General features: G+C 36.9%; 1 protein-coding gene across 1 annotated transcript; it reads left to right on the plus strand.

Annotated features, from left to right (window-relative positions):
• Positions 1 to 22,530, plus strand: LOC308697376 (immunoglobulin superfamily DCC subclass member 3; the record flags this gene model as incomplete). The annotated part of the gene is made up of 14 exons (XM_081376555.1): positions 1 to 46; positions 7,124 to 7,435; positions 8,705 to 8,849; positions 8,927 to 9,057; positions 9,268 to 9,405; positions 10,000 to 10,158; positions 17,019 to 17,184; positions 18,037 to 18,287; positions 18,549 to 18,713; positions 18,982 to 19,170; positions 20,214 to 20,330; positions 20,422 to 20,548; positions 21,323 to 21,458; positions 22,435 to 22,530. 14 exons carry the CDS (start codon positions 1 to 3, stop codon positions 22,528 to 22,530), a joined length of 2,178 nt encoding a protein of 725 aa, XP_081232681.1.
• Positions 22,531 to 24,227: the final 1,697 nt, after the last annotated feature.

Raw genomic sequence — 24,227 nt, forward strand, 5'->3', positions numbered from 1 at the left:
ATGAAGCCACGGATTTTACTGACCATCCTGACGTTTGTTGGTTCTTGTGAGTATAAACTTGTTTATTTTTCACATTGTAAAGATATGGTAGCCTATGCTTTTTAGTCATTTTGTTTAGTATTCACCTATTTGTGTGCACTTTGCTTTCCATGTGGTTTCTTAAAAAATAAATAAAATAAAAATCTTAGAAGCATACTTTGACCAGAAAGATTTAAAGATCATATTGTGAGTTCTGTATCAAAAGAATAGGCTAACTTGTTTTTCTGACGAGACTACGACTAGCCTACAAACTGCAAACTGTCTGATTTCTCTTATTTGGATATGTCATCAGTAGTCCGTTCAATTAATAAATTATGAAGCTAATTCAAATATTACATTATTAATATTTTATTTGCTTTGTTTTGCCTTTAGCTACATTAAACACTCTGGTTGTAGAGTTTCGTTATCCTATGCAGGACAAGCTATTGGTGCACAAAGCATCTTTTAAAAGTTCATAAAAGTAATTCAGCTGTTACTATCCTCCTTCGTCCAGCTCTATGCTGTTTTCTTTGTTAAATTAGTATTCATAGTGTGTTTCTCAGCTATTAGGGAACATATGAACCTTTTAAATTTCAGTGCATTTGAACATAGTAAAATTGTAATTTTGATGAATATAATTATATAGAAGCTTAGTATTTAGTTTAATGTGTTTAACGCCATATACACTAAACATCAGAAGCCAATAGTTTGTATTTTATGACCAGTCTCTGTAACAAAAGTTTAATTGCTGGTTAAATTCAAACCCATAAAATAGAAATGACAAGTCAAATGGATGGTGACAAAGATTTTGCTATAATGTTAAAAAACCTTTTTCATATAGCCTTGAAGGAATTTGAAAAAGAAAAGTAGATTTTTTTTTAATCACAATGCAAAAAGGTTAATTTGTATGATCTGATTATCTTATTAATTTATTCTTTAAGTGAATCTTTCTTAAGTTAAGAAAAAAATATATAGGCCTAGATATATATAATACATATAAAAATATAGGGTAGAGCAATCATATAAATCCTGCATCAAACGTTTTTTCTTCTCAAATATTCAGGCTTTTATAAGAAACAAACATCTGTTCAGCTTGAATATTAATATAGAGACTAAATGACTTGGCTTAGGATCAGAACAGTTTATTTTCAAACCAGATGTTATTGCCATGAGGTTAGATCATGTGCGTTCTTTAGAATAAATCTCCTGTGGAATAATAAATAAACATAGTCGGAAAGTTGAACAGAAGGAGATTGGGAGTCTCATGGAGGAGGGTGGGGGGAGAAACAGATGACCTTACAGACAGAGGAGCTGCGGTGACCTTGGGTCGTATTAACCTTTGGGGTCCCTCTCCTGGACAGCGGAGCGGTCCAAAGCGAGTGGAGCGAAGGAGACAAAAGTGGCCACCTCTCCCCACCCCCTTTGACCCCAACACCCTGATCTCCATAACACTGCTCCAGCCTTATGGGAAGCAGCGATACATTTAAAATCGCCTTAAAGCTGTTGGAGGTGTATGTGTGTGCATCCCTGAATAATCCTGCCACAGACTCCTCATCTTCCTAGACAACATAGGATATAGCTAATTCTGACAAGACACCCATCCAGCTAATCCACACACAGGGCACAGACTGCAGTGGGTGGCCGATGGCTCTATCACTGCTAAAGCAAATCATGGTCTGGACCTGATCTTCACAAAGTTTCTCCTACCAAACAGGAGTTTTAAATACATACACAAAATAACTTCAATCTCCAGTGGATCACCACAGAAGATGTGAGTGATCATGTGCACTTGTTACCTTCAGGTTACAACCACTTCAGTGTGCACATTCATTGCTCTAATTGAAGCAATATCCACTTTCCTCATGGTAATGAAGCTGCCGTAATAACCTGTAATACAAAGTGCTGGCTAATTGGACACAAAATTAGGCCTTTAAACTAGTTTCGATGGTTCAGTTAAAGAAAATCATCAGGGTTCAACAAGCCAAAGAGGAACTAACAGTGCATTGCATTAAAACTCACATGTTAAAGCAAAGGGACATTTTAACCCTTGGTTGCTCCATTAAAAAGATTGGCTTAATGGAAGCCCTGGACCCCCTTCTGGTCCTTATCCCAATAATTAAAGACCTGAGGCCATGGTGATGGGGTGTCCTCCCCCTGCAATTGGAGCGTATTGCTTATTGATTTTACCCAAAGGTTTCATGTATGAGAAAGACTTTTTCATAAAAGCTGTTGACCTACAGACACGATCTAATTAATAGAAAGACATATTTGTGCCATTATATGTATGAAAAATAGCATCTTCAGATACTTGTAGAGAGAAAAGTGGAGCACAAAAAAGCTAATTGGTTAATAAGGAGGGTGGAGTTCAGCTTCAGGGGATTGTTTCCTCTTAAGTGGAAATGTAAGTGTGTTTGCATGACTTTGAACTTGGCATATGCCACCTAATGGCAATCAGTGTTTAAACAAAAGACAACTTTGTCTCAAATGACCAACACAAAGGAGTGTTTGTGCAGACAGCTTGTGGCTGTTGTAGTCGGGAAGAATTTAACTCCTATTATGGAGTCAAAAGAAGCCCACCGGAGCAGCGTGATCCCCCCTCTCCACCCAGCTCCTTTACAATTCCTCCCCCGAGTTATTCAGCCATTGTTTACGTTAGATCTCCTGCTGCTGCCATGGATATAATGGGAGAAAAAGAGAGCGAGAAGAATTTGTGAATGTTCATATGCATTAAGAATTTCTTTCAAAGGCATATATCACTTTTTCAAAGTGGCAGGCCAGTTTTAGTAATGCTAAAATCTTCTCTGGACAAAGCAGAGACTCCGCTATAGAAATGATAATGAGCATTAAAATATTAGAATATTAGAGTCTTGTAGCTTTCAGTTCTAAACTATTTTCTTCCCTCAAATCTTTTTTTTCTCCTCAGATTAGCTATAAAACAGACCTGTGCAGATTTATATATATGTCATCTACCATTCAAAAGTTTGTTCATTAAGACTAAAAAAAAAAAAAAAAAACTGAATTGCATTAAATTGATCAAAAATAAAGACATTTGCAATGTTACAAAAAAGTTTTGCTTCAAATAAATGAATGTCCTATTAATCATAAAATTGTGGGGGGGGGGGAAGTACCACAATATTACTGTATTTTTCATCAAGTAAATGCAGCCCTAGTTTTAATACAGGACATTTTCATTCATACACACTATTATATTATATTATATTATATTATATTATATTATATTATATTATATTATATTATATTATATTATATTATATTATATTATATTATATTATATTATATTATATTATATTATATTATATTATATTATATTTAGGGCTGTGAAACGATTAATCGTGATTAATCACTTCCAAAATAAGCGTTTGTGTTTACATAATATATGTGTGTGCACTGTGTATAATTATTTTGTATATATATAAATACACACACATGCATGTCATATATTTAAGAAAGCTTTGCATGTATATACTGTATATGTATTTATATAATTTGTCATGTATATAAATATAAATATTTAATATAAAAAAATCTTAAATATATACTTGCATGTGTGTGTTTATATACAAAAAATACACAGTACACACACATATTATGTAAACACACACTCTTATTTTAGATGTGATTAATCGCGATTAATCGTTTGACAGCCCTAATTATATTATATTATATTATATTATATTATATTATATTATATTATATTATATTATATTATATTATATTATATTATATTATATTATATTATATTATATTATATTATATTATATGCATAGTAAGGTAAAGTTATGGTGAGAGTGTTACAGATCTTTGCCCTTCAGAGACTCTGATTAGAAACGAAGGACATTAGAATAATGTCTGGCCTCCAACAATAGTTTGTGAAGTTCAGGTCCAACCTTAGTCTGGGGACAATGGCCCGAATTGGGGGCTGGGACTGTGTGTGTGACTGGACACAGGCTGTGTGCCTTAGGCCCCGCGTTGTTCATCCACCCTTCACCAACTCTCTCATGACCCTTTAGGGACCGAGGTCACAGCTCAAGGGGTGGGGATGGGTGGGGGTCTCCTGCTGCTCAGCTCATCATCTACAATCCCCCCAAAACCCCATTTCTATCCACCTCTCATCTGAATTATCTGAATTATCCCCAGACTTGAGCTCTTAATCACACTTCTATCCGGGTCTCATGCATGTTGTAGAGGGCTATAAGACTTAATAATCTACATATGCACCATCTTCACCATTGTGGAGATCTTAGAATAGTGTGGTGTAATGACAAACTTCTCTAATGAAAAGATGGTGGGCATAAACATAAAACCTCTTTCTTACAAAAATGGTATATTAATGGTTTATTGTTCTCTAAGATGGTTATTGTTTAAGATCAAGTCCATTTATATCCCTGCTATCTCATTTCCTTTTTTCAATTGGATGTATCAAGCAAAAAATATTTTGTACACCAGTACCTTTATTGCTTTGGCCGGTGTGTTATACTCTATATCTCTGAATCCAGCTTGTGTGACATAACCCCCCTTTCCCCTGGGACCTCTGAATTTCATTAACACTTCGGGTGCAGTAAGCCAGGGAAGGGTCAGATGTAAGCTAGCCCTCATAAAACTGAAAAAGGAAGAGACAGTCTCGTCCCATCCACATCTGCTCTGTGTGTGAGTTAACTGGGAGCAAAAGGAGCATCCCAGATATTCCCTTCAGTGGAAGACTAGTTTATAGCTCTATATATTTATGGACTCCATTATTGATATTATCCAAGGTATGACTCCAAGAGACGCTTGAGCTTATATGGTCATGTTGTCATTGTTAATGTCACATTTTGCAGCAGTGGTTTTCTAAAGTAAACACTCTTATAGTTCTGGACCAAACTGATAATATACTAAAAAAAATATATAAAACCTAACTCTAAAATTAGTCAATTTTAAAAGCTAAAAGTGAATTTAGTCACCGCAGCATTATAGTGTACATTATGAAAACAATATTTGCCAAAGATAAATTTCACAGTGTTATTACTTTGTTAGTGTTTTTAAAGATTTATTAAGTACGCATTAGGTGATGGTAAAGGTAATCTAAAAGTTTTAATTAAATATCCAATATTGGCACACCAATATCTATATATGACATGTAACATATTTTACATCCCTATAAGCATAGCACATTTTTTCACAGCTCTAAATGACATACATAAATCTAAATATGTCAAATAATAAGCAGCTAGATGCACTTAAAAGGGATAGTTCACCCAAAAATGAAAATTATGTCATTATTTGTTATATTCCGATTTCCAAACCTGTGTGACTTTATTTATTCTGCACACACATATTTTAAGGAACAGTTTTTGCCCATACAATGAAAGCCAATGGGGTCCAAAGACTTCAATATATATATATTATTATTGGCTGATCTATCCCTATAACTAAGACTCTTAGTCTCTTTTGACATTCATGGTATGGCTGTCATGATCAAGTGCAGGTGGCGTTCGAGGAACCCAGTGGTCAGAAATTTGTATATTTTAGTGCATATTGAATGGGGGGGGGGTAGGTTATAATATCCACCTAACAGATGCTGAAGGAAGGTACTTCACATCTCATCTAATGCAAGTTCAAGAGCAGACTTGTGCTGTTTAACATAACAGATGCTGGAGACACCGGCCATCTCCAGAGGTCACTTTAAAGGTTGCTTTAGGTCTGGAGTTCTCCATATAAAAAGCACAGAGGATGTGTGGAATGGCCATGTAGCGAGTTGACAATGAGAGAGGACTGGGGTGAGCCAGTGGCATGGGAAAGTCACCCTGGAATCAGACTGAATGGAAAATGTGACCGCTGGGGGGTTTGGGATGGTGGGGGTTTGTATAAGTGGGGGGCAGATGGTCCAGACTGAGAGAGGTGCAGAAGGCTCCTGGTGGTTACCGAGAGTTGTTTTTTTGGGTGTCGTCACAGGCCTATTGTCATCAGGGTGGGTTTATTCAAAAGAGATTCCTCTAACTTGACCCCATAACTCACCCTAATTCTCCATCCCTTCTACTCTGGCTTTGTCGCAGCTCTCTATGCTTCACTGGCTACATTGCGTTTGTCTCTATTGTGATGACCAGGTTTGGTTTGATGATACTGAGTAAATAGGCAGATATGCTTAGATGGTGAAGCTCACACTGACGTCAGTCCTGAGGCACAAATGCAGTTTTTTGGGGATTTCAGAGCTTTCACTTTCAAGGCATTTTTCCTTTTAGTTTGAGTCTTGAAGTGACAAAGAACACAGACAATATGCAACAAACACGCATATCATAAACTCATAGCTAAAAATGATGCTAACTTTAATGTCTATAGAAGTCAAGTCACATTTATTTCTATTGTGCTTTATGCAATAAATATTGTTTCAAAAGCAGCTTCACAGTAATAAACAAGAAACCAACAGTAATGTTGCAGATGTACAAATATGAATACAATTTAAGCTCCAAAGCAGCTCTAAAAAACAATAGTGCCATTATTCAGTTGTGTTGATTATCAATAAGTTATGACAACATAATCATCAAAATAAGTTAAACAAGCAATTTCCAACTTTTTTATGTTATACAAGATTCAACTATTTTTTTTAAGTCAGTTTAATGTAATTTAACTTGAAATGACTTAAACATCCAAGTTAATTGAACTTAAAAATTGAAGGCAGCAACTTTTTTTTACAGTGTACATTTATTTCAATAACAGTGTGAATGTTGCAATGTTCATTAGTTATGAAGCAAACTCAGTTCATCTACAGAAGGTAATAGTGTCAATATTCAGCACAGATCAGTTCAGTTCATGTTGCAGATTTCATCAATTATGAAACGATTCAACTATAAAGCAGCTTTACAGAAGACAATGTCATTATCCAGCTCAGTTTAGATCTTATTCATTAGTGTCAGTGCAGTCAAATTGATAATATTAATGAATATTACGTGCCTTTTAAACCTGTCACCATTCTTATATATCATTGTTTAATTCACATAACTATCATTATAATCTAATTTCTCAGCATTTATTTTACATGCAATCTTTACCTTTTAGGGTTTGTTTCAGTTGTGTTCTGACCCATCTTCTATCCCTCTCTCACTTTCAGGTTTGTGTGATGGATCTGAGCTGGCTTTCCTTACGCAGCCCAGTGACGTGATCGCGGTGCGGGACAGGCCGTTGATGCTGGACTGCAGGGTGGAAGGCGAGGGTCCCATCACGGTGACGTGGCATAAGAACGGAGCGCCGCTGCTTCCGGGAGCAGGCAGCCGGGCGAAGATCCTATCCAACGGCACGCTCCTGATCCGCAGCTTCCAGAAGAGACGGGATGGAGATACGACCGATGCTGGAGAGTATTACTGCGCGGCACAGAACCACTACGGCATGCTGGTCAGCCGCAAGGCCCGTGTGCAGCTCGCATGTGAGTGACTGAGGCTAGCTAGTGAAATAATTGACTATGATATGAAATCGTATGCTTTGCCTATACTTTTAATTGTTTATGTGAGAAATATAGTGACATAGGGGCAGCACCAATGTCCACTTACTCCTTATCTCTGCTTTTACTCGATCCATTCCCATTTTCCTCTGGCTCTCCCTTTGGTCCTATAAAAGCAGTAGGGTGGGTGATAATCCTGTAGAATTATAGTTGTCACTACATGCTTCCCCAGAAGGTACGACGTTACCATGGCAATGAACTCTCATTGGGAGGCCCTTCTTCTAACACCCCTACCTATTGATTATATGAATGACCAGGCTATTTAGACCACAATGCTCTTGGCCCCTCATCCTATCCCCAATGAAAATCAACATTTTAGATGCCAATATCAAGTTATCATGGTAACTTCACATATGTGAAAGTAAGAATAATTTTCTACAGTATGTGTACTTGCAATGTGCTTACAGTGTACTTACCAAGAAAGTACTGAGTAATATACATGGTCACTACATGGGTTAAGATTAGGTTTAAGGGTAGGTTCTGGACTAGTACCTAGTTATTACCAAGTTATTGTAATTACTACAATACGTATATAGTATGTACATGCAAAACGGGACTCTAAATTAAAATGCTACCAGAATAATTGTTATAGCACAAAATAATCTTTTAATAAATAAATTTGTTTATCTTGTTTTGTTTTTAGGAAATATCTAGGAAATATCTAGAAAATAATCAAATGTTATATACAAATATCTTCAAAACAGGATACATTTACTTGACACGCAAAATCATGAAGAGAATATACCCTGAAACCTCACAGTTTTGTCACATTTATGCTTAATATTTAATACAATAATGTGAATATAAGATTATTTATATTTATGATTAAATGTATATTTCTGTAAATATTTTTAAGGAAGTCTCTATTTGATCAAAAATACAGAAATAACAAATATTGTACATTTTTATTTTATCTTACTGTATTTAAAAAATGTAATTTATTCTTGTGATGCAAAGCTGAATTTTAGCATTATTACTTCTCTTCAGTGTCACACGATCCTTCAGAAATCATTCTAATATGCTGATTTGCTGCTCAAGAAACATTTCTGATTATTATTATCAATGTTATATAAGTTGTGCTGCTTAATATTTTTGTGTAAATTGTGATATCTCACTCAACTGATGGTAATTATTATTTATATTTATTATATGGATTATTATTACCAATCTCACTCAGTTCTCTTCGTCCCACAGCTCTCCCTAAATTCCATACTCACCCAGAGTCCATGTCAGTAGATGAGGGAGGTGTTGCACGTTTCCAGTGTCAGGTCAATGGCGTTCCTGAGGCCAACATCACTTGGGAGAAGGACCGTGTTGTGCTTGGAACCTCTGATGACAGGTAACATGGTCCCAGCAAACAGTCTTTCTTTATTTTGTTCCTCACAATTGCTCATTCGTGTTACTCTTTCTCCACAGGTACACACTTCTCCCAATGGGTATTCTGCAGATTACAGGAGTTAAGAAATCAGACGCTGGCGTCTACCGCTGTGTCGCCACCAATATGGCCAACACCCGCTACAGCCACGAAGCCTATCTGAACGTAACCGGTCAGTAGTCAACCTTGATCTGACATTAGATTGCATGTACATAACCTTAACCTTAAACTCTGTTCATCCAGTAAATAAGGCCTAAATTATGTTTGTATTGAACATGTGGTTTGATATAGGGCATAACCAGAACATTGATTACCTCGAATGTCATGATGTCAAATGTCATCCTAATATTATCATCTCTTTATTTGTTCTTCTACGCTATAGGAGGTGTCCCTCGCACCTATAAGGAGCCGTTCATCCTGTCCGGCCCACAGAACCTCACCATTACCGTCCATCAGACCGCCATCCTGGAGTGTATCGCCACCGGAAACCCTCGCCCAATTGTGTCTTGGAGTAGACTTGGTAGGAATCCTCATACTTGAACTGTCCAAGGATAACTGGGTGTGTTCACACTTGGCAGGTTTGGTTCGATTAAAACGAACCTTGGTGCGATTGCTCTGTTAGTGCGGTTCGTTTGAATAAGTGTGAACGCTGTCATCCAGACCCTGGTGACACCAAACAAGCGGACTGAGACCCCTGAAAAGGTGGGTCTCTGTCCTCTTCCAGGTGCGTTTCGACTGAAATAAGAACGCAACACGAACCAAAGACATGTAAATAAACCAGGACAAGATGTGACCCTAAAAAGGACAGAATGCTCAAGAATACCTGGTTCTTCTCGCTACAGTCCCGATGCTGTCCATTACAGTTCAGTTCATTTAGTCCAGCACAGCATTGTTTTGGATGTTCAATAAGTTGCATCACAAAATATACGGTTTCATTTTGTAGATTTAGACAATGTGAACGATAAGTGAACCAGGGCTAAATGTATCTTTTTCTGTTTTGGTCCAGACCAAAAGAACCAAGAGAAGCGAACTACAAGTGTGAACACACCCTTAGTTGTTCTCTATTCCTGTTCTCCTCGTAATTAATTTCCTTCTCATGATCCATTTCCATCAGATGGCCGATCGATCGGAGTGGAGGGCATACAGGTGCTGGGCACGGGGAACCTGATGATCTCAGACGTCTCCCTTCAGCACTCTGGAGTCTATGTGTGTGCTGCCAACCGGCCCGGCACCAGGATGAGGCGTACCGCTCTGGGCAGGCTGGTCGTGCAAGGTAACCTTACTGGATTTCTAATAGAAATCCAAAGATATTATTTTGTGACAAATATTACTCATCTTCCACTCAGGCTTAAAATCCTTTTTATTATTTCTCTTCATTTTGGCATTTTTATGTCAGATTAAAGATCATTTACAGTGCCTACTGTTCAAAAGTTTAGGGTTGGTAAAAATGTTTATTCTGCTAACTATAAGTAACCCTGAAACTACATGTCAATTAACTCTCAGTAGAGTATTAGTAGACTGTTAGGTTAGGGTTTGGGTTAGTAGAATAAGTTGACATGTAGTTACAAAGTTTCTTCTAGTGAGTAGAATGTCTTTTGAGGAGCATCAAAATAAAAAATTAGCAGATAAGCAGACAGTCTACTTATACTCTAATGACTGCTAGTTGACATGTAGTTGCATTAACTTATAGTTGGTAGAATGTTTAAAGTGGACCATGAAAAAAAAGTATTACCTTACAATTTAAAACAACTGTTTTCTATTTTAATATATTTTAATATGTAATTTATTCACGCGATTACAAAGTTGTCAGTGTCACATGATCCTTCAGAAATCATTCTAATATGCTGATTTGGTGAAACAATTCTTATTATTATCAATGTTGAAAATAGTTGTGCTGCTTCATATTAATGTGGAAATTACAATAACAGGGTTGATTTGAAATCTTGTGTAACATTATAGATGTCTATACTGTCACATTTGATCAATTTAATGCGTCCTTGATAACAATTTATTTAAAAAAAAATTTTGAACGGTGTTGTATTAAATCTCAGAAGTATATGTTTAAGCTTCAGTATTTCATAAATGGTCCAAACTCATAAGGGAAGTAATAGCTGACCCCACACCGCTTAATCCTGATTTGTTGTGACACAAGTTCACAAAGCACCACTATTACAGTCATTTTATTGTCATGCACACTTCACTGAGCACAACATAGCAAGCATGTGATCTTTTGTGTGTGTATACTGAAAGTATGAAGTGTTTGTTGAGTGCTATGATGACCAGGCGTCAAGCAGAATTGGTTTTGAACATGACCCCTGTAAGCTGACTGGTCAGCACAGCAGGAGAAGCCAATATTCAGGCCCTCCCTTCTCTCTGCCCTTTTTGTTATGTTTTCTCACTCACTCTGTACTGGGTCTGATGGTGTGGGACTCTGACTACCATTATGGTAATTACGTTCCTGCTGGTGCTGTCCAGCTGGGCTTGAGAGGAATAGCTTGTGTAATGAAGTCAGCTGTTAGGAGATATCCCCTCTTCAGCACCCCAATGACAAAGCTCATCCATCACCCTGCTACTGTCCGTACATTCAACCTGATCATATATCCCTGAGGTATATATATGCTCCTCTTATTGGCTATCTTCAAAGTAGCTGCACACTGGGGCTCTTTAGGATTAAACAACATGAGAACAAATGGGTAAATCATCCATGAGAGTGTCAAGTACAAAAGTCATATTTAATACCACACAGTCAGTAGCTGTGAAGATCTATGCTCTATGTCTTTTAACATCTTAGATGGCCAGGAGACAGAAAAACATAATCAAAGCACTGAATATCTGCGCTTGAGATAATGTAGATTATCCTCTTGTACTCTTGTTCATTTGTTAAATTGTTGTTGGAATTGCACCCAGGTGTGCTTTCTCGATCCGTGACCCAAATGTCCAGCTTAAGCCTGATCAATCAATATTCACCCCTATCAGTCTTTTACAACAGAATTGGCAGTGAAGCCATTTGGGGGAGGTAATGTTGAATGTATTGATTCATTTATTGATCCACTTTTTGTGTAAGATGGCAACAAAGAGATTAGGTTAGGTTATTTTCGGCAAAATGGAAACCAAAATCCTTCCCAACACACCCTGAGAAAAGCCTCGTGAAGTAAGTCAGATCAGTGATGCAAATTGAAATGTAGAGTAACGAGAAAGAGAAATGAAATTCAATGCCAAGGAATTGCTCAAAAATGCTTTATTAACAACAAGGTTCAATTTGTTCAACCATCAATAAGGTTCAATTTGTTACCATTAACACAACTGACAATGAACAACAACTTGTAAAATGTGTTAACACTGTTAATTATTTAGTTCATGTATTATGAATTCATATTTTAACTTGATGAACAAGTATAGAAATTCAGTAGAAGAAGCAGGATATTTTAGTCCTGTAGTGTGAACACATTTAATAACTTCTGTCCGTCTCTCTGCCTGTCACAAAGGTAAAATCAGCACATCCTAGTCAAGTTCAGGCCTATTGATGAAAGGTTGTTGTCCTCCAGACTCTCAGCTCATTGTGGAAGTGAGGTCTGCACTTTCACACACCCTTGAAGGTTGAAACAGATGCTGAGCCAGGATGTGGACAATAGAGAACAAAAGGGTAGAAAGACAGGCAAAGAGCAGTTTTCCTAGTGTGTGTGTGTGTTGGGAGGGGTGAGGTATCCCCTCTCACCTCTGGCCTCTCATTTCTCACCTTTGACATTGGCCTAGGAAGCTGTTAGTGGAGAGCCAGCGGAGGGGGCGGAGTCTCCTCTGACAGACAGGTGATGAAGCAGTGAGGGCGGGGCAAGCAGAATGGATGGTCCTCAAATGAGGACGGACGATGGTCCTTCTTGACCCTCCCCCACTGTTTCCATAGCATTACGAGGGCAGTTGTTCTCTTCCCAGCTGGTGGTCAGGCAGCGGGTGACGAAGTTCACGACAGCATCGAGGGAACCCCTTCCATTGTCTTCACCCTGGGTTATTTTTAATATGACAAAATGAAAGGGTGTTGACTGGTTCAGCTGAAGTGTTTTATAAGTTATTATACACATCATAACAAGTGCAAAAATAGCCATTGAACATGGAGCTGGTCATTACATCGTGGCTTGAAATCCAGTGATTGCTCTCAAGAATTAGTTCATTTTGTTATGTGTATGAAAGTAGTACACATCAAGAGGCAGCCATGTTTTTCAACAATATTAATTGATTGCATAAGTCACACAACAGAATGAAATGAATGAGGAGGAATAGCCACCTGATCAGATTCAAGGTCAGGATCTGAGAACCTGCTGAAAGAACAACTGATCAATACATGAGATGGATTGGACACTGATGCTGTCAGTTGGGCCTGGTTGTAAAGACGCAGCTGGTTAGTTGTTAGAGGGAAAGACAGACCCCGAAAGCTGATGCTGCTATTTAATTGTACTCTGATTGCTTCCTCTTTACTGGCAAGGGAAATTGCACGTCATCAAATTATAAATCCATCTGAATCAGGCACATATCGACATGTGCATGTGTTTTATGTGTGCGTGAGCTCGATAGCTGACTTTTATTGTTCGTTTACATGTAATTAAGGAGTTTGATACTAATTCGTCTTTTTAAGATGCCATATAAATGCTTTAGCCTGACGGAAATGATTCCTTATACACGTGTTATAATGTGAAAACCTTTTGCTAAAAGAATAAGTTTCACAGCTAAACATGTTTATAATATCATGGTGCAAAGTAGCTTTGATTTCCCACCATTTTTGGAAATCAGGGCTAATAATAAGTCTCAACTGCTCAAGGTGTAATTATACACTACCAGTCAAAAGTTTGGAGTCACTTTTTACATAAAAAAATCTTTGCGAAAGAAGTCTCTTATGCTTATCAAGGCTGCATGATAAGAAATGCAGTAAAAGCAGTAATATTGCGTAATATTATTACAATTTAAAATAACAGTTTTCTGGATAAAATAATATTTCTTATTATTATGAAAAAAAGCTTAGTATTTTTGTGGAAACTGTGATACGCTGCAATTCAAAAGTTTAGGGTAAGTTCGATTTAAAAATAAAATACTTTTATTCAGCAAGGATGCATTAAATTGATCAAAAGTATCACGGTTTCCACAAAAATATCAAGCATCAAAAACTGTTTTCAACATTGATAATAATAAGAACTGTTCTTAATACTTGCGCACCATTAATTGATAATAATTGAGCAGCAAATCATCATATTAGAATGATTTCTGAAGGATCATGTGACACTGAAGACTGGAGAAATTATGCTGAAAATTCAGCTTTGCATCACAGGAATAAATCACATTTTAAAATAGAAAAAAGTTATTTTTTAAATTGTAATGTAATCATCTTTATTCCAAAATGTTGTCCAGTTGTGTATATGAGCCGGACAGATGCAGGACGTATCGGATCCCTCTCAGGGCCTTTATTTAGTCCGTCCTCAGTTTAAAACATTTCTATTCAAGGATGTCTATTCATCAGCAGTCCTACTCAGGTTCAAGTGTGAAGTGCTTCTTGGGAGAGAGGAGAACCACAATGACGTGGCTGATGAATGACACCCCCTCCTCACGCACACACACACACACACACACCGCTGTTCATTCAGATTGTGTCTGGAGGTCTGAAGTGACCTCTGTCCTATTGTGCCCTGCTATAGTTTCATTAAACACACCCCTCCAGCCCCTCCCACCGCTCACTCTGACCCTAATGTCTAAGCAGAACCAATGAAGTGTTTTTAAAGGCTGCATTTTTCATTTCAGGCCTACGAGGACCCATATGAGGATTTTTATGTTTTTATAGTGGTGCTTGATGTCTTGTTATGGTATTCTAACATCATTTTTTTGCATTTTTTGTACCTGTTTAAATATATATATATTTATTTATTTATCATTATTAGTATTTAGTAGTTTTTTTTTCATTTGATGTTTAAATGATAGTATATATTTATATATACTTAAATATATATTTAAAAATATTTATAATATATATATATATATATACAAACTATAAATATTTTTTTTAAATAAATAAAACATTTTTTTATAAAAAAATATATATATATTTATTTATTTATATAAATATATATGTTTTATTTATTTTTATTTATGTATTAATATTTAAACAAATATTTAGTTTGTATATATATATATATACTATAAATATTTTTAAATATATATTTAAGTATATATAAATATATACTATCATTTAAACATCAAATGAAAAAAAACTACTAAATACTAATAATGATAAATAAATCAATTAAATAATTAAATAAAAAGGAGGGAGATTTATATAAAAAAGTAATTCATCTAATGTGTAATTCTTTGTTTTATATTATATTCTTTTTTTTTTAGAGGTGCACATATCTTTTCAAAAGTATACTTTTGCTCTTGATTTATTTATCTTATCAGAGTTTAAGTGAACTTACTTTCCTTATCAATTGCTTCAGAAGTAGATTTTAAAAGAAATCTTTTCATTTTTAACTCCGTTTTCGATATTATTCAGGGGCACAATGATGAAAAACAACAATCAGCTGTGAAACCCAATTAAACATCTTCTGCACGGCTCATATTGATCTGCCAAATCTATATTTTTGTCCAACGGTTTTAAAAATGTTGACCTCTTTTGAAGGGGGAGCTTCGCTGTTTTAAAGATCGGTGCCTGATTAATAGCTCTCTATTGAAATAGGGTTCCCTTTGACCTATGACCCTCCACACCTCCACAGACCACTTCGGACCCTCTTCCCAGGGAGAAGGGGTTCGGTCTGGGGGTGTTTGGTTGTGGTGGGTGTCAGTAGATCAATGAGATGCATGGTCCTGGGGTCTGGAGAGCTCTACATATATGCATGGCCATTGTGCGGACACTGAAGAGGTGTCAAGCGGAACGATGAACCGCATCTGGAAGATAGAGAGCAGAAAAACTAGAGTTTAAGTTCAAGATCTGATTTTTGAATTGAGTGCATTTTATAAATATGAATGTCTTGATGTTAAACAAACGTATCATTTGAAATTAGCTTTGTCTCTGTATCATACTGAGTGTTCTGTGTAATATTTTCACATTCATAACTGAAATTAAATTTTTATTTTAGATCAAAACAGACGCATTTTAAAGCTATTCATATCATTGTCTAGGTTTTGATATAATTGCATTGTAAAACTTTACGATAAGGTTCATTTGTTAACATTAGTTAATTGTATTCATTAACATGAACTAAGAGTGAAAAATACTTTTACAGCATTTATTAATCTTAATGTTAATTTCAACATTTACTTGTATGTGTTAATTTTATTTAATGGATCTGAATAATGAACTAACAATGAACAGTTTTATTTGTATTAACTACATTATCAATGATTAATAAATACTCAATTATAATATGTTTATAATAATGATAATACTTTAGTGCATTAATGCATTCACTAAAGTTAACTAATGGGCCTTATTGGAAAGTGTTACTAATTACATTATTAAATAAATAAATGTTGTTGTATTGAGATACATTTACTATTATAGTTTTAATTTTTATATTTAAATTTTTGTTTAAGTTTTAGCAGTTTTGTTGTGTTTTTGGAATGTTTATTAGATTTCTTTTTTAAAAATGTTTATATAGTTTTCAGTCATTTTTATTTCAGTTTAGTTTTAGTTATTTTAGTACATCAAGTTAGACTACTGTAAGTGCAAATGAGAAATGTTTTCTTGGCAGCTAGCGGACATAAAATAAGTTTAAGTTTTTTTATATTTTTATTTCAGTTTTATTTCAAGTTATGACTTCAGTTTTATTGGTAACACTTTACAATAAGTTATCATTTGTTAACATTAGTTAATGTATTAACTAACAAGAACTAACCATGAGCAATACATTAGTTATTGTGTTTGTTAACCTTTGTTAACGTTAGTTCATTGTTTGTTCATGTTACAGTGCATTTACTAATATTAACAAATTTGATTTTAATAACGTATTAGTAAATGTTGAAATTAACAAAGATTAATAAATGCTGTAGAAGTGCAGATCATTATTAGTTTATGTTAACTAATGAAACCTTATTGTAAGCTGTCACTGTTTTAGCTCTATATTAACTTTAATAGTAACCCTGTTCCCTGTATTTCCGCAGCTCCTCCAGAGTTCCTGCAGTGGCCGCAGTCTGTGTCCAAGACAGCAGGGGGCAGTGCAGTGTTCACTTGTGTGGCTCAGGGTGTTCCTGAACCTCATATCATCTGGCTGAAGAACGGAAAGATACTCACGCCTGGTGACAATGTCAAACTCACCAACAATAACAGGTACACACAGTTCGCAGACTCACAAATGGCAACAAGAATACACAACATAACTGCTGAAATAAAACTTTCAGAAATACACATGCCTATACTATAAACACACAAATTACACACACAAAAAAACGTTTTTTATTTTTATTTTTTATGTTTAGGTGCCTGTTTAGGTTTTAGCATTTTATTTATTTATTGTTGTTTTCGTTTTTCTTATTTTATTTTCTCTTTAACTGTTTTCTAGTTTTTTAGTAAGACAATATAAAAACAATATTTTAGCTGCTTTATGGACCCTTTTCACAGACTGCGATGACTCGTTTCCTAATCAACATTGCAAATCGAGTAAATATTTCTAGTATTTTTATGTTTAAAATATGTAATGCACATTTACAATGCAATATTTTGCGTTATATTACTTTGGCATTAAATGACTGCTGCGATGGTGTTTCTAATACAAACGGCAAATATGACATCTTTCTCTCTTCTGACCAACGTAATAAATCTCTCGATATTTTTTCCCTCTTTTGAAAAAGTCTTGTTTTTTTATTTTTTTACTTTTGCTATTGGAGCAAATGGGAATACGAAAAGTATATTTGCAGTCATCTCCCATTCACTGCTATAGAAGTTTACCGAACCATGACGACTTCAACGTCAGAGAACCCCAGAAATATAAAAAGGGTCCATTTACCTTTGAAAAATCTGGTGTCATTACCAACTTCTGACCACTAGATGTCAGTGTTCACCTGTTTTATATTCTCTCATCCAAATTGTAACGTGCAAAATCTGTAACTGTTAACAAGGTCACAACATCTTACATTAACCTCACAGTGTAGATTTTTGTAAAATTATTTTGAATGTTTTTAGCACCCTGGCCGTGACTCGCATCACATCAGAGGATGAGGCCATATACCAGTGCATCGCTGAGAACTCTGCCGGCACTAACCAGGCCAGCGCTCGTCTGGCTGTTTCCCTGGCCAAAGAGCTGCCCGATTCCCCTCAGGACCTGAAAGCCACGGCTCTGTCTAAAACCACCCTGCAGCTCTCCTGGACACAGCCGCCGGCTGAAATCACAGACGGGATCATCGGATACGTGCTGCACATCCGCAAGTATGGCGGTAAGTGCCTCTGGAGTCTGGGCTGTGTTTAACTCCACTTCAGACATACATCCGCAAACTTCCCTAGGCACGTCCCCCGGCGCTCATTTTGAAGTGCATTCAACTTCATCAAGTTGGCGAAGGAAGTTTAAATGGACAGACCCTCGACCCCTCGATTCCATAAACCACAATGCAACACGATTGTGACGTCACAGCAGATCGAGCTTAATTTACCCCCACTCCTTACAACCAATGGCTAATGCACGACACTTTTGTTTTCAGAGCCTGAGAGTAAAGAACTACAGGAGGCAGTGAGTAAGACAACATTTCAGCATGACCTCACAAACCTTGAACCTGCGACCACCTACTCCATCTACCTGAAGGCCTACTCTCCTCTGGGTGCCAGTGAACGCTCCAGTGCTGTCGTGTCCACAACACTAGGGGGCGGTATGTAGCTGCACACTGTCCGCTGTTTGGTTCATGTTTTGCTTAGGTCACTACAATTTCAAACTCTTCCTCCATCTCCCCTGCTGTCTCTTCTCTGAGCCACGTCAGCTGTCCACACATATGTCCTTCCCTGTTTGGTCACAGATGTTCGAGCATGGCCTCCTTTTGGCCCACTCGCCTTATGTTTTTTTGCTTCAACAGAATTAACTTTGACAGTGTTCCCTCTCAGGTGATTATAATGGTTTTTCTTTCTCTGTCTCCCATCTAGTGCCCAGTCCACCTACATTTTTCACCAAAGCAATAAACACCACAGCAGTGCAGGTGCTATGGGAGCTGCCCAGTAAGCCCGGGAAAACGGAGGGTTTCCGCCTGTCATACCGCAGGGTTCCTCATGGAGAGATCCTGGGGCCGATCCAGTTGCAATACCATGTTAACGCTCACATCTTCTCTCATCTCGGTGAGGGAAACTATACTCATTTTTGTTTGTGTAAACTATACTGATGCAACAATAGATGCAATATATATTGGCAGACGCCATATTGCTGTTTTCTTATCAAATGCAATTAAATTCATGAATTTTAAATATATATATTAAGTCAGAGGTTTTCAAAAACTTGAGAATTTTTTTATTACAAAGCGTGTTTTAAGGCTTTCAAAGTAAACCTTAAAACTGTTTTGCAATTAACAACAAAAATCTGACAGTGAAAAAATACAATTTTATTATAAATAAAATAGTTTATTTTACATTATTACTGTTTTGATAATAACTGTAAAAATTTGTACAACTAAAAACAAAAACATAAGCCAATTATTTAATTTAACACACAAAAAAACGTATCTTTATAATACACTTTGTGTAATTTTTTTAATAACTGAAAATGTTTATATATACCTTTATATTTTTTGGAATGTGGATCGCCACTTTTTTTGGTTGTTTGGCATCAAAAAGTAAAATAATAATACAAAAAAACCCTGTTTTAAGTGTATAAATAGGACTACCTTTCAAGTCAAGAGCTTTATTGTCACCTGTACTTTTATACAATGCGATTCTTATTTTGTTACACCTTCCTGTAGAATTTTCCCACATAATCAGCACAAAAAAGCCATCAGAATCCATCCACCCCTGCTTTTTTTTTACGTTTTATACTGAAAACTCTCTCGCTCCACTATTCAGTATAAATGACCTGTTTCAGCACCTCTGAAGAAGCCATTATGTTTGTACAGTGAAAGTTGAAATGTTCTTAAGTATATAGTGCTAGATAACAAACACTCCTCTAAGAATATATCCTAGTACTATTACGTGAAAAAGTGTGAGTTTCAGGAAAATTGAGATGATGAAGGCAACAGTACAAAGGTTTTTTTTGCACCAGACCTCAATCCCCATCGATAGCTCTACGGTGACTGCAAAGTCAACAAAACCAGCTCAATGTTTATGCGTTAGACCTAGTTAAAATTTATTTGCAGCGTGTGCGATACTGACCGATTTCATTTTCCCCATAGACCCCGGCGCTGTGTATGAAGTCAAACTGGTGGCCTACAATGGCAATGGAGAGAGTGACTGTTCGAAGAAGCTGGTGTCACTGGCTGAGGACGGAACTAGTGCTAAAACCAGAGCCGGTAAAGCAGCATTTGCTTTGGCACATCTCAGTATGTTCATTATTTTTAAGTGCACTGTATAATGATCATGTTCTGTGGTTCTGTGGTTCAGGAGAGGAAACTCACTGTAACTGCAGGGGTGTGGAGAGCTCGGTCAGCAGTATTGTGATTGGCATACACATTGGCATGGCCTGCATCATTTTCTGCGTGCTCTTCCTCATGTTCGGATATCGGCGCAGGTAATGGAGCTTTTGGTTAGATGATGTCATGAAACTACATGCACAAATTTTACAAATATTTTCTTATTAATTCACTCCACAAATGTAAAATATAATAATATTAAAATAAGCATAATAAATACATACCACTGTAATGCTAATATTAATTATATCTATCTATCTATAAATATATGTATAAAGAGAGAGAGAGAGAAAGAGTGTGTGTGTGTGTGTGTGTGTGTGTGTGTGTGTGTGTGTGTGTGTGTGTGTGTGTGTGTGTGTGTGTGTGCGCGCGTGTTTTAATGACTACAATTTCCATTCAAAATAAAAGAAAAATATTTTCTATCTTTAACTATTTTAAATATGAGGGAAGAACAAAACTCTAAACTTGGTTAAGGTATTTATCTGACAAAATTATTTGGCAAACTAAACCGACAGGTTTTATTTCACAATGCAAAAAAGCATCGAAAAACAAAAAGCTCACGGGAAAAGGCATGCATTGACTACATCATAATCAGTTATTAAAATTACATTGGTTCTCTCTTGTTTTTGCATGTGTTCATAATTTAATGTCGCACAATTTGGTATGTTTCATTGTGTCATCACAAATAAAACTATTGACTCCAAGCACAAATAGCAATATGCTTACAAAATCTTTAAAAAAAATAATAATAATATTTGAATAAAGGATGAAGATAATTTTATTCTTGGCCGGACATCACTTTTGGCCACTACTGTAGTTTAATAAATACATGATATAAATACATGAATAAATGCATTTAAATTTTGTCTCAGTTTCCTCTGTAGGAAAGGCACTCAGGACAGCTGGTCTGTGCCACAGGGCGAAGATGGAGGACACCATCCTCAAAGCAATGGCATCCCAAAAGAGGGAGTAACACTGCCTGCTCAAGGCATTGAATTAGTTCCTCCGGTAAGACTGTCATCTGTGGTCTAGCTTCTCACGGCATTATAACTGAGAATAAGCTGCCTTTAGCAGATTGTCTATTTTTGCAGATTGTCTATTTTTACAGCATGTGGCTCACCAGTTTCATCAGCAGGAAGGTTGTTTTACTGCCAAAACACTTTTACACCTTTTCTTGTCTGTTAACAGAGTTTATATCATCAGTAGAAATACTTAGCTTTAGCATCTCCTTGTTTTGGTATTAAGATGCGTTTTGATCGATTGGATCACAAGTGGACGACGCTAAATACAGGTGTAAACGGGTCTAAAACATTTTGAGCTTGTCCACTTTCGACCACTTCCAGATGTAGTTGAAAACTTATTCAACTGGATTGCTTTCATAGTGTAAACGCTCATGCAGTTGAATGTGACAGACACAAACGACCACCTACTCTCCGCCTACTGACCTAATAACATTAGCTAAAGGCTAAAGCCAGACGGGATTTAAACATTTTTGACTGAAGACCCAAGTTTGGTTTGAAGATGAAAAACGCACCAAGCACATTGTTCTCACCATTCCTGATTTCTAACACACACTCACAGTGTTCTTGCGGCTGTCAGAGCAGAAACGAAAGCTGATGCTCTCTGTTTGTTTATCCGTCGTCTCTGGGTGCGTTTATATGTAAATTGCGTGAGCTTATTTTATCCATTAGATCAAAAGATCTGAAAAAACTCGCCCGCCCATATTCCCTCCCCTCGAAGAAATCAGGACAGAAGTGTTTGAAAGTGGGCATAAGAGACGGATTAAAACACCAGCTGTAAACGGGAATGTGTCTCCCTCGTCTACTTGTGATCCGATCGACCAAATCGCATCTTAATTGCAAGTGTAAACAGGGTCTCAGTGAGTGCACTGCAATGGAAATCTCCCATTGAAACTTGTGCTCGGATTGTCAGGGTTTCGTAAAAAGGTAGCATATCATACTAAAAGCTGTTTTCTCTTTTTCAGGTTCCTAATATAGATCGCCAGACCCAATGCCAGGTTCTTATCGAGCAGCACTCGTCCAGTCTGCCAGGCACAGGCACAGGCACAGGCACAGGCTAGCACTGCCTCCGTGATCTCGCTCTTTGTGGTTCCTCTGCCTAGCCTGCCCACCAAAGTCCCCTTTAATCCATATTTATCATGCCCTGGCCGTCACCTAAACTGCTGCTACTGTTGAAGGGTGTAAAGTATCTAGAAAAATGCATATAGAGTTTTGCTACTGTAATTAAGTTTAAGTTAGCCTGTCTTAACAGGCTAACTTAAACTTCTGTTTATTTTCTTCCTCCCTAAAGAACCAAAGCTTCACTGCTTTAAGATCTGTGTCCGCACAAGAACACCAAATAATAGCCTTAGGAGATACTGCACACTGTTTTTAAGTTGCAAATAGTTTTACGGCACTCTTTCTGAGCATAAATACACAATGGAAGCAAAACAAAACAAACAATGATACCAAAACCACTTTGTATTTATTACCAAAGGACTTTCTGCTAAAACCAAAACTTCCCTTTGCAATGCGTCCTGTGGTAATAAAATAAAGATAAACATAAGATTTAACGAACTACATGATTTACAAAACAAGCTATATTCTCAGTTCCATTTGTTAGCCTTAGCTCGGATATATACCAAGATTAATAACGTGGCCTTGCTTTTGCCTTCGCTTGTGGTTGTGTGAGTTCAAATAAATTGATTGTTATATGTTTCACCGTACATGCCTCGAGGCAGGCTACCCCAGAGGAACCATAAAGGTGATGGATTCCTATTCCTATCCTTTGTTATACCCACCAAAAGCTGTATACCTCCAAAGATAGCTACCTCAGAATGTTATTTTGGGCTAACTTTAGTCCCTGCTGATAAAGCATGCCTACCTCAGCCAAAAAATGTCCAGATACCCGCTACTCTTCCCACTGCCAGTGCCTGTGCCATCTGCCTCCAGAACCTGCATTCAGGTGCCCATCTGGTCGACTGCCATGGAGAGTGTGACCTTAGCCGCTCCAAATATTGCCTTAGCAGACAAAAGCTGTCTGGGAACCCCTCCCCACCTCATCATCGTCCAGAGACGTGTACACAACCATTGCTTCAAAAACACCTTTGATACGAATCTTTCCACGTCCATCCATCGTACGCTTTGGATATGATGATTTGCCATTCCGAAGGATTCCTCTCTGATGCTGCTAAACTCCAAAGAAAATGATGAAAGAGCAGGAAGAGAGGGGGATTCGTTTTGTTTTTGCATGGAAAGTATGGACCCTTGGGATATTTTGGGGCCTTTCCATGTGGATACCCGTTAAAACCAAAAGCTTAGCTACTTTTGCTTTCCCCACCAAGGAATATGCGATGGCATCGAGAGGATGTTTATCCAAAGTGATTCTTTTCAGCCAAACCAACTGGTCTTTTCTCCAGATGCCAAATCGGTTGCCATGGGAGCTTGAAGGAGCTGCGAGATGATGGTTGATTTTGGGTTTACCGCCGCATTCTCTCTTCCCCAAACAAACAGGCATGGCAGCAGATTATCCAAAAATGTTTTTGATATGAAAACCAAGCTTTATGATATCCAAAGATGTACAATTTTTTTAGGGTTTTCATTTGTCTTTGTACCCATGTCCTACGCCATTGAGTTGACGTTTTTGCAGTTCATGTTAAAAGGGGAACTTGCAATAAAATTCACTTAGTTAATGATGAACCTATTCACAGAAATATCTGCAACAACACTCTTAAAAACAAAGCGATGCCATGGAAGAACCATTTTTGGTTCATCAAAG

The sequence above is a fragment of the Scardinius erythrophthalmus genome (assembly GCF_964197995.2).
Source record: "Scardinius erythrophthalmus genome assembly, chromosome: 10".
NCBI lineage: Eukaryota > Metazoa > Chordata > Actinopteri > Cypriniformes > Leuciscidae > Scardinius > Scardinius erythrophthalmus.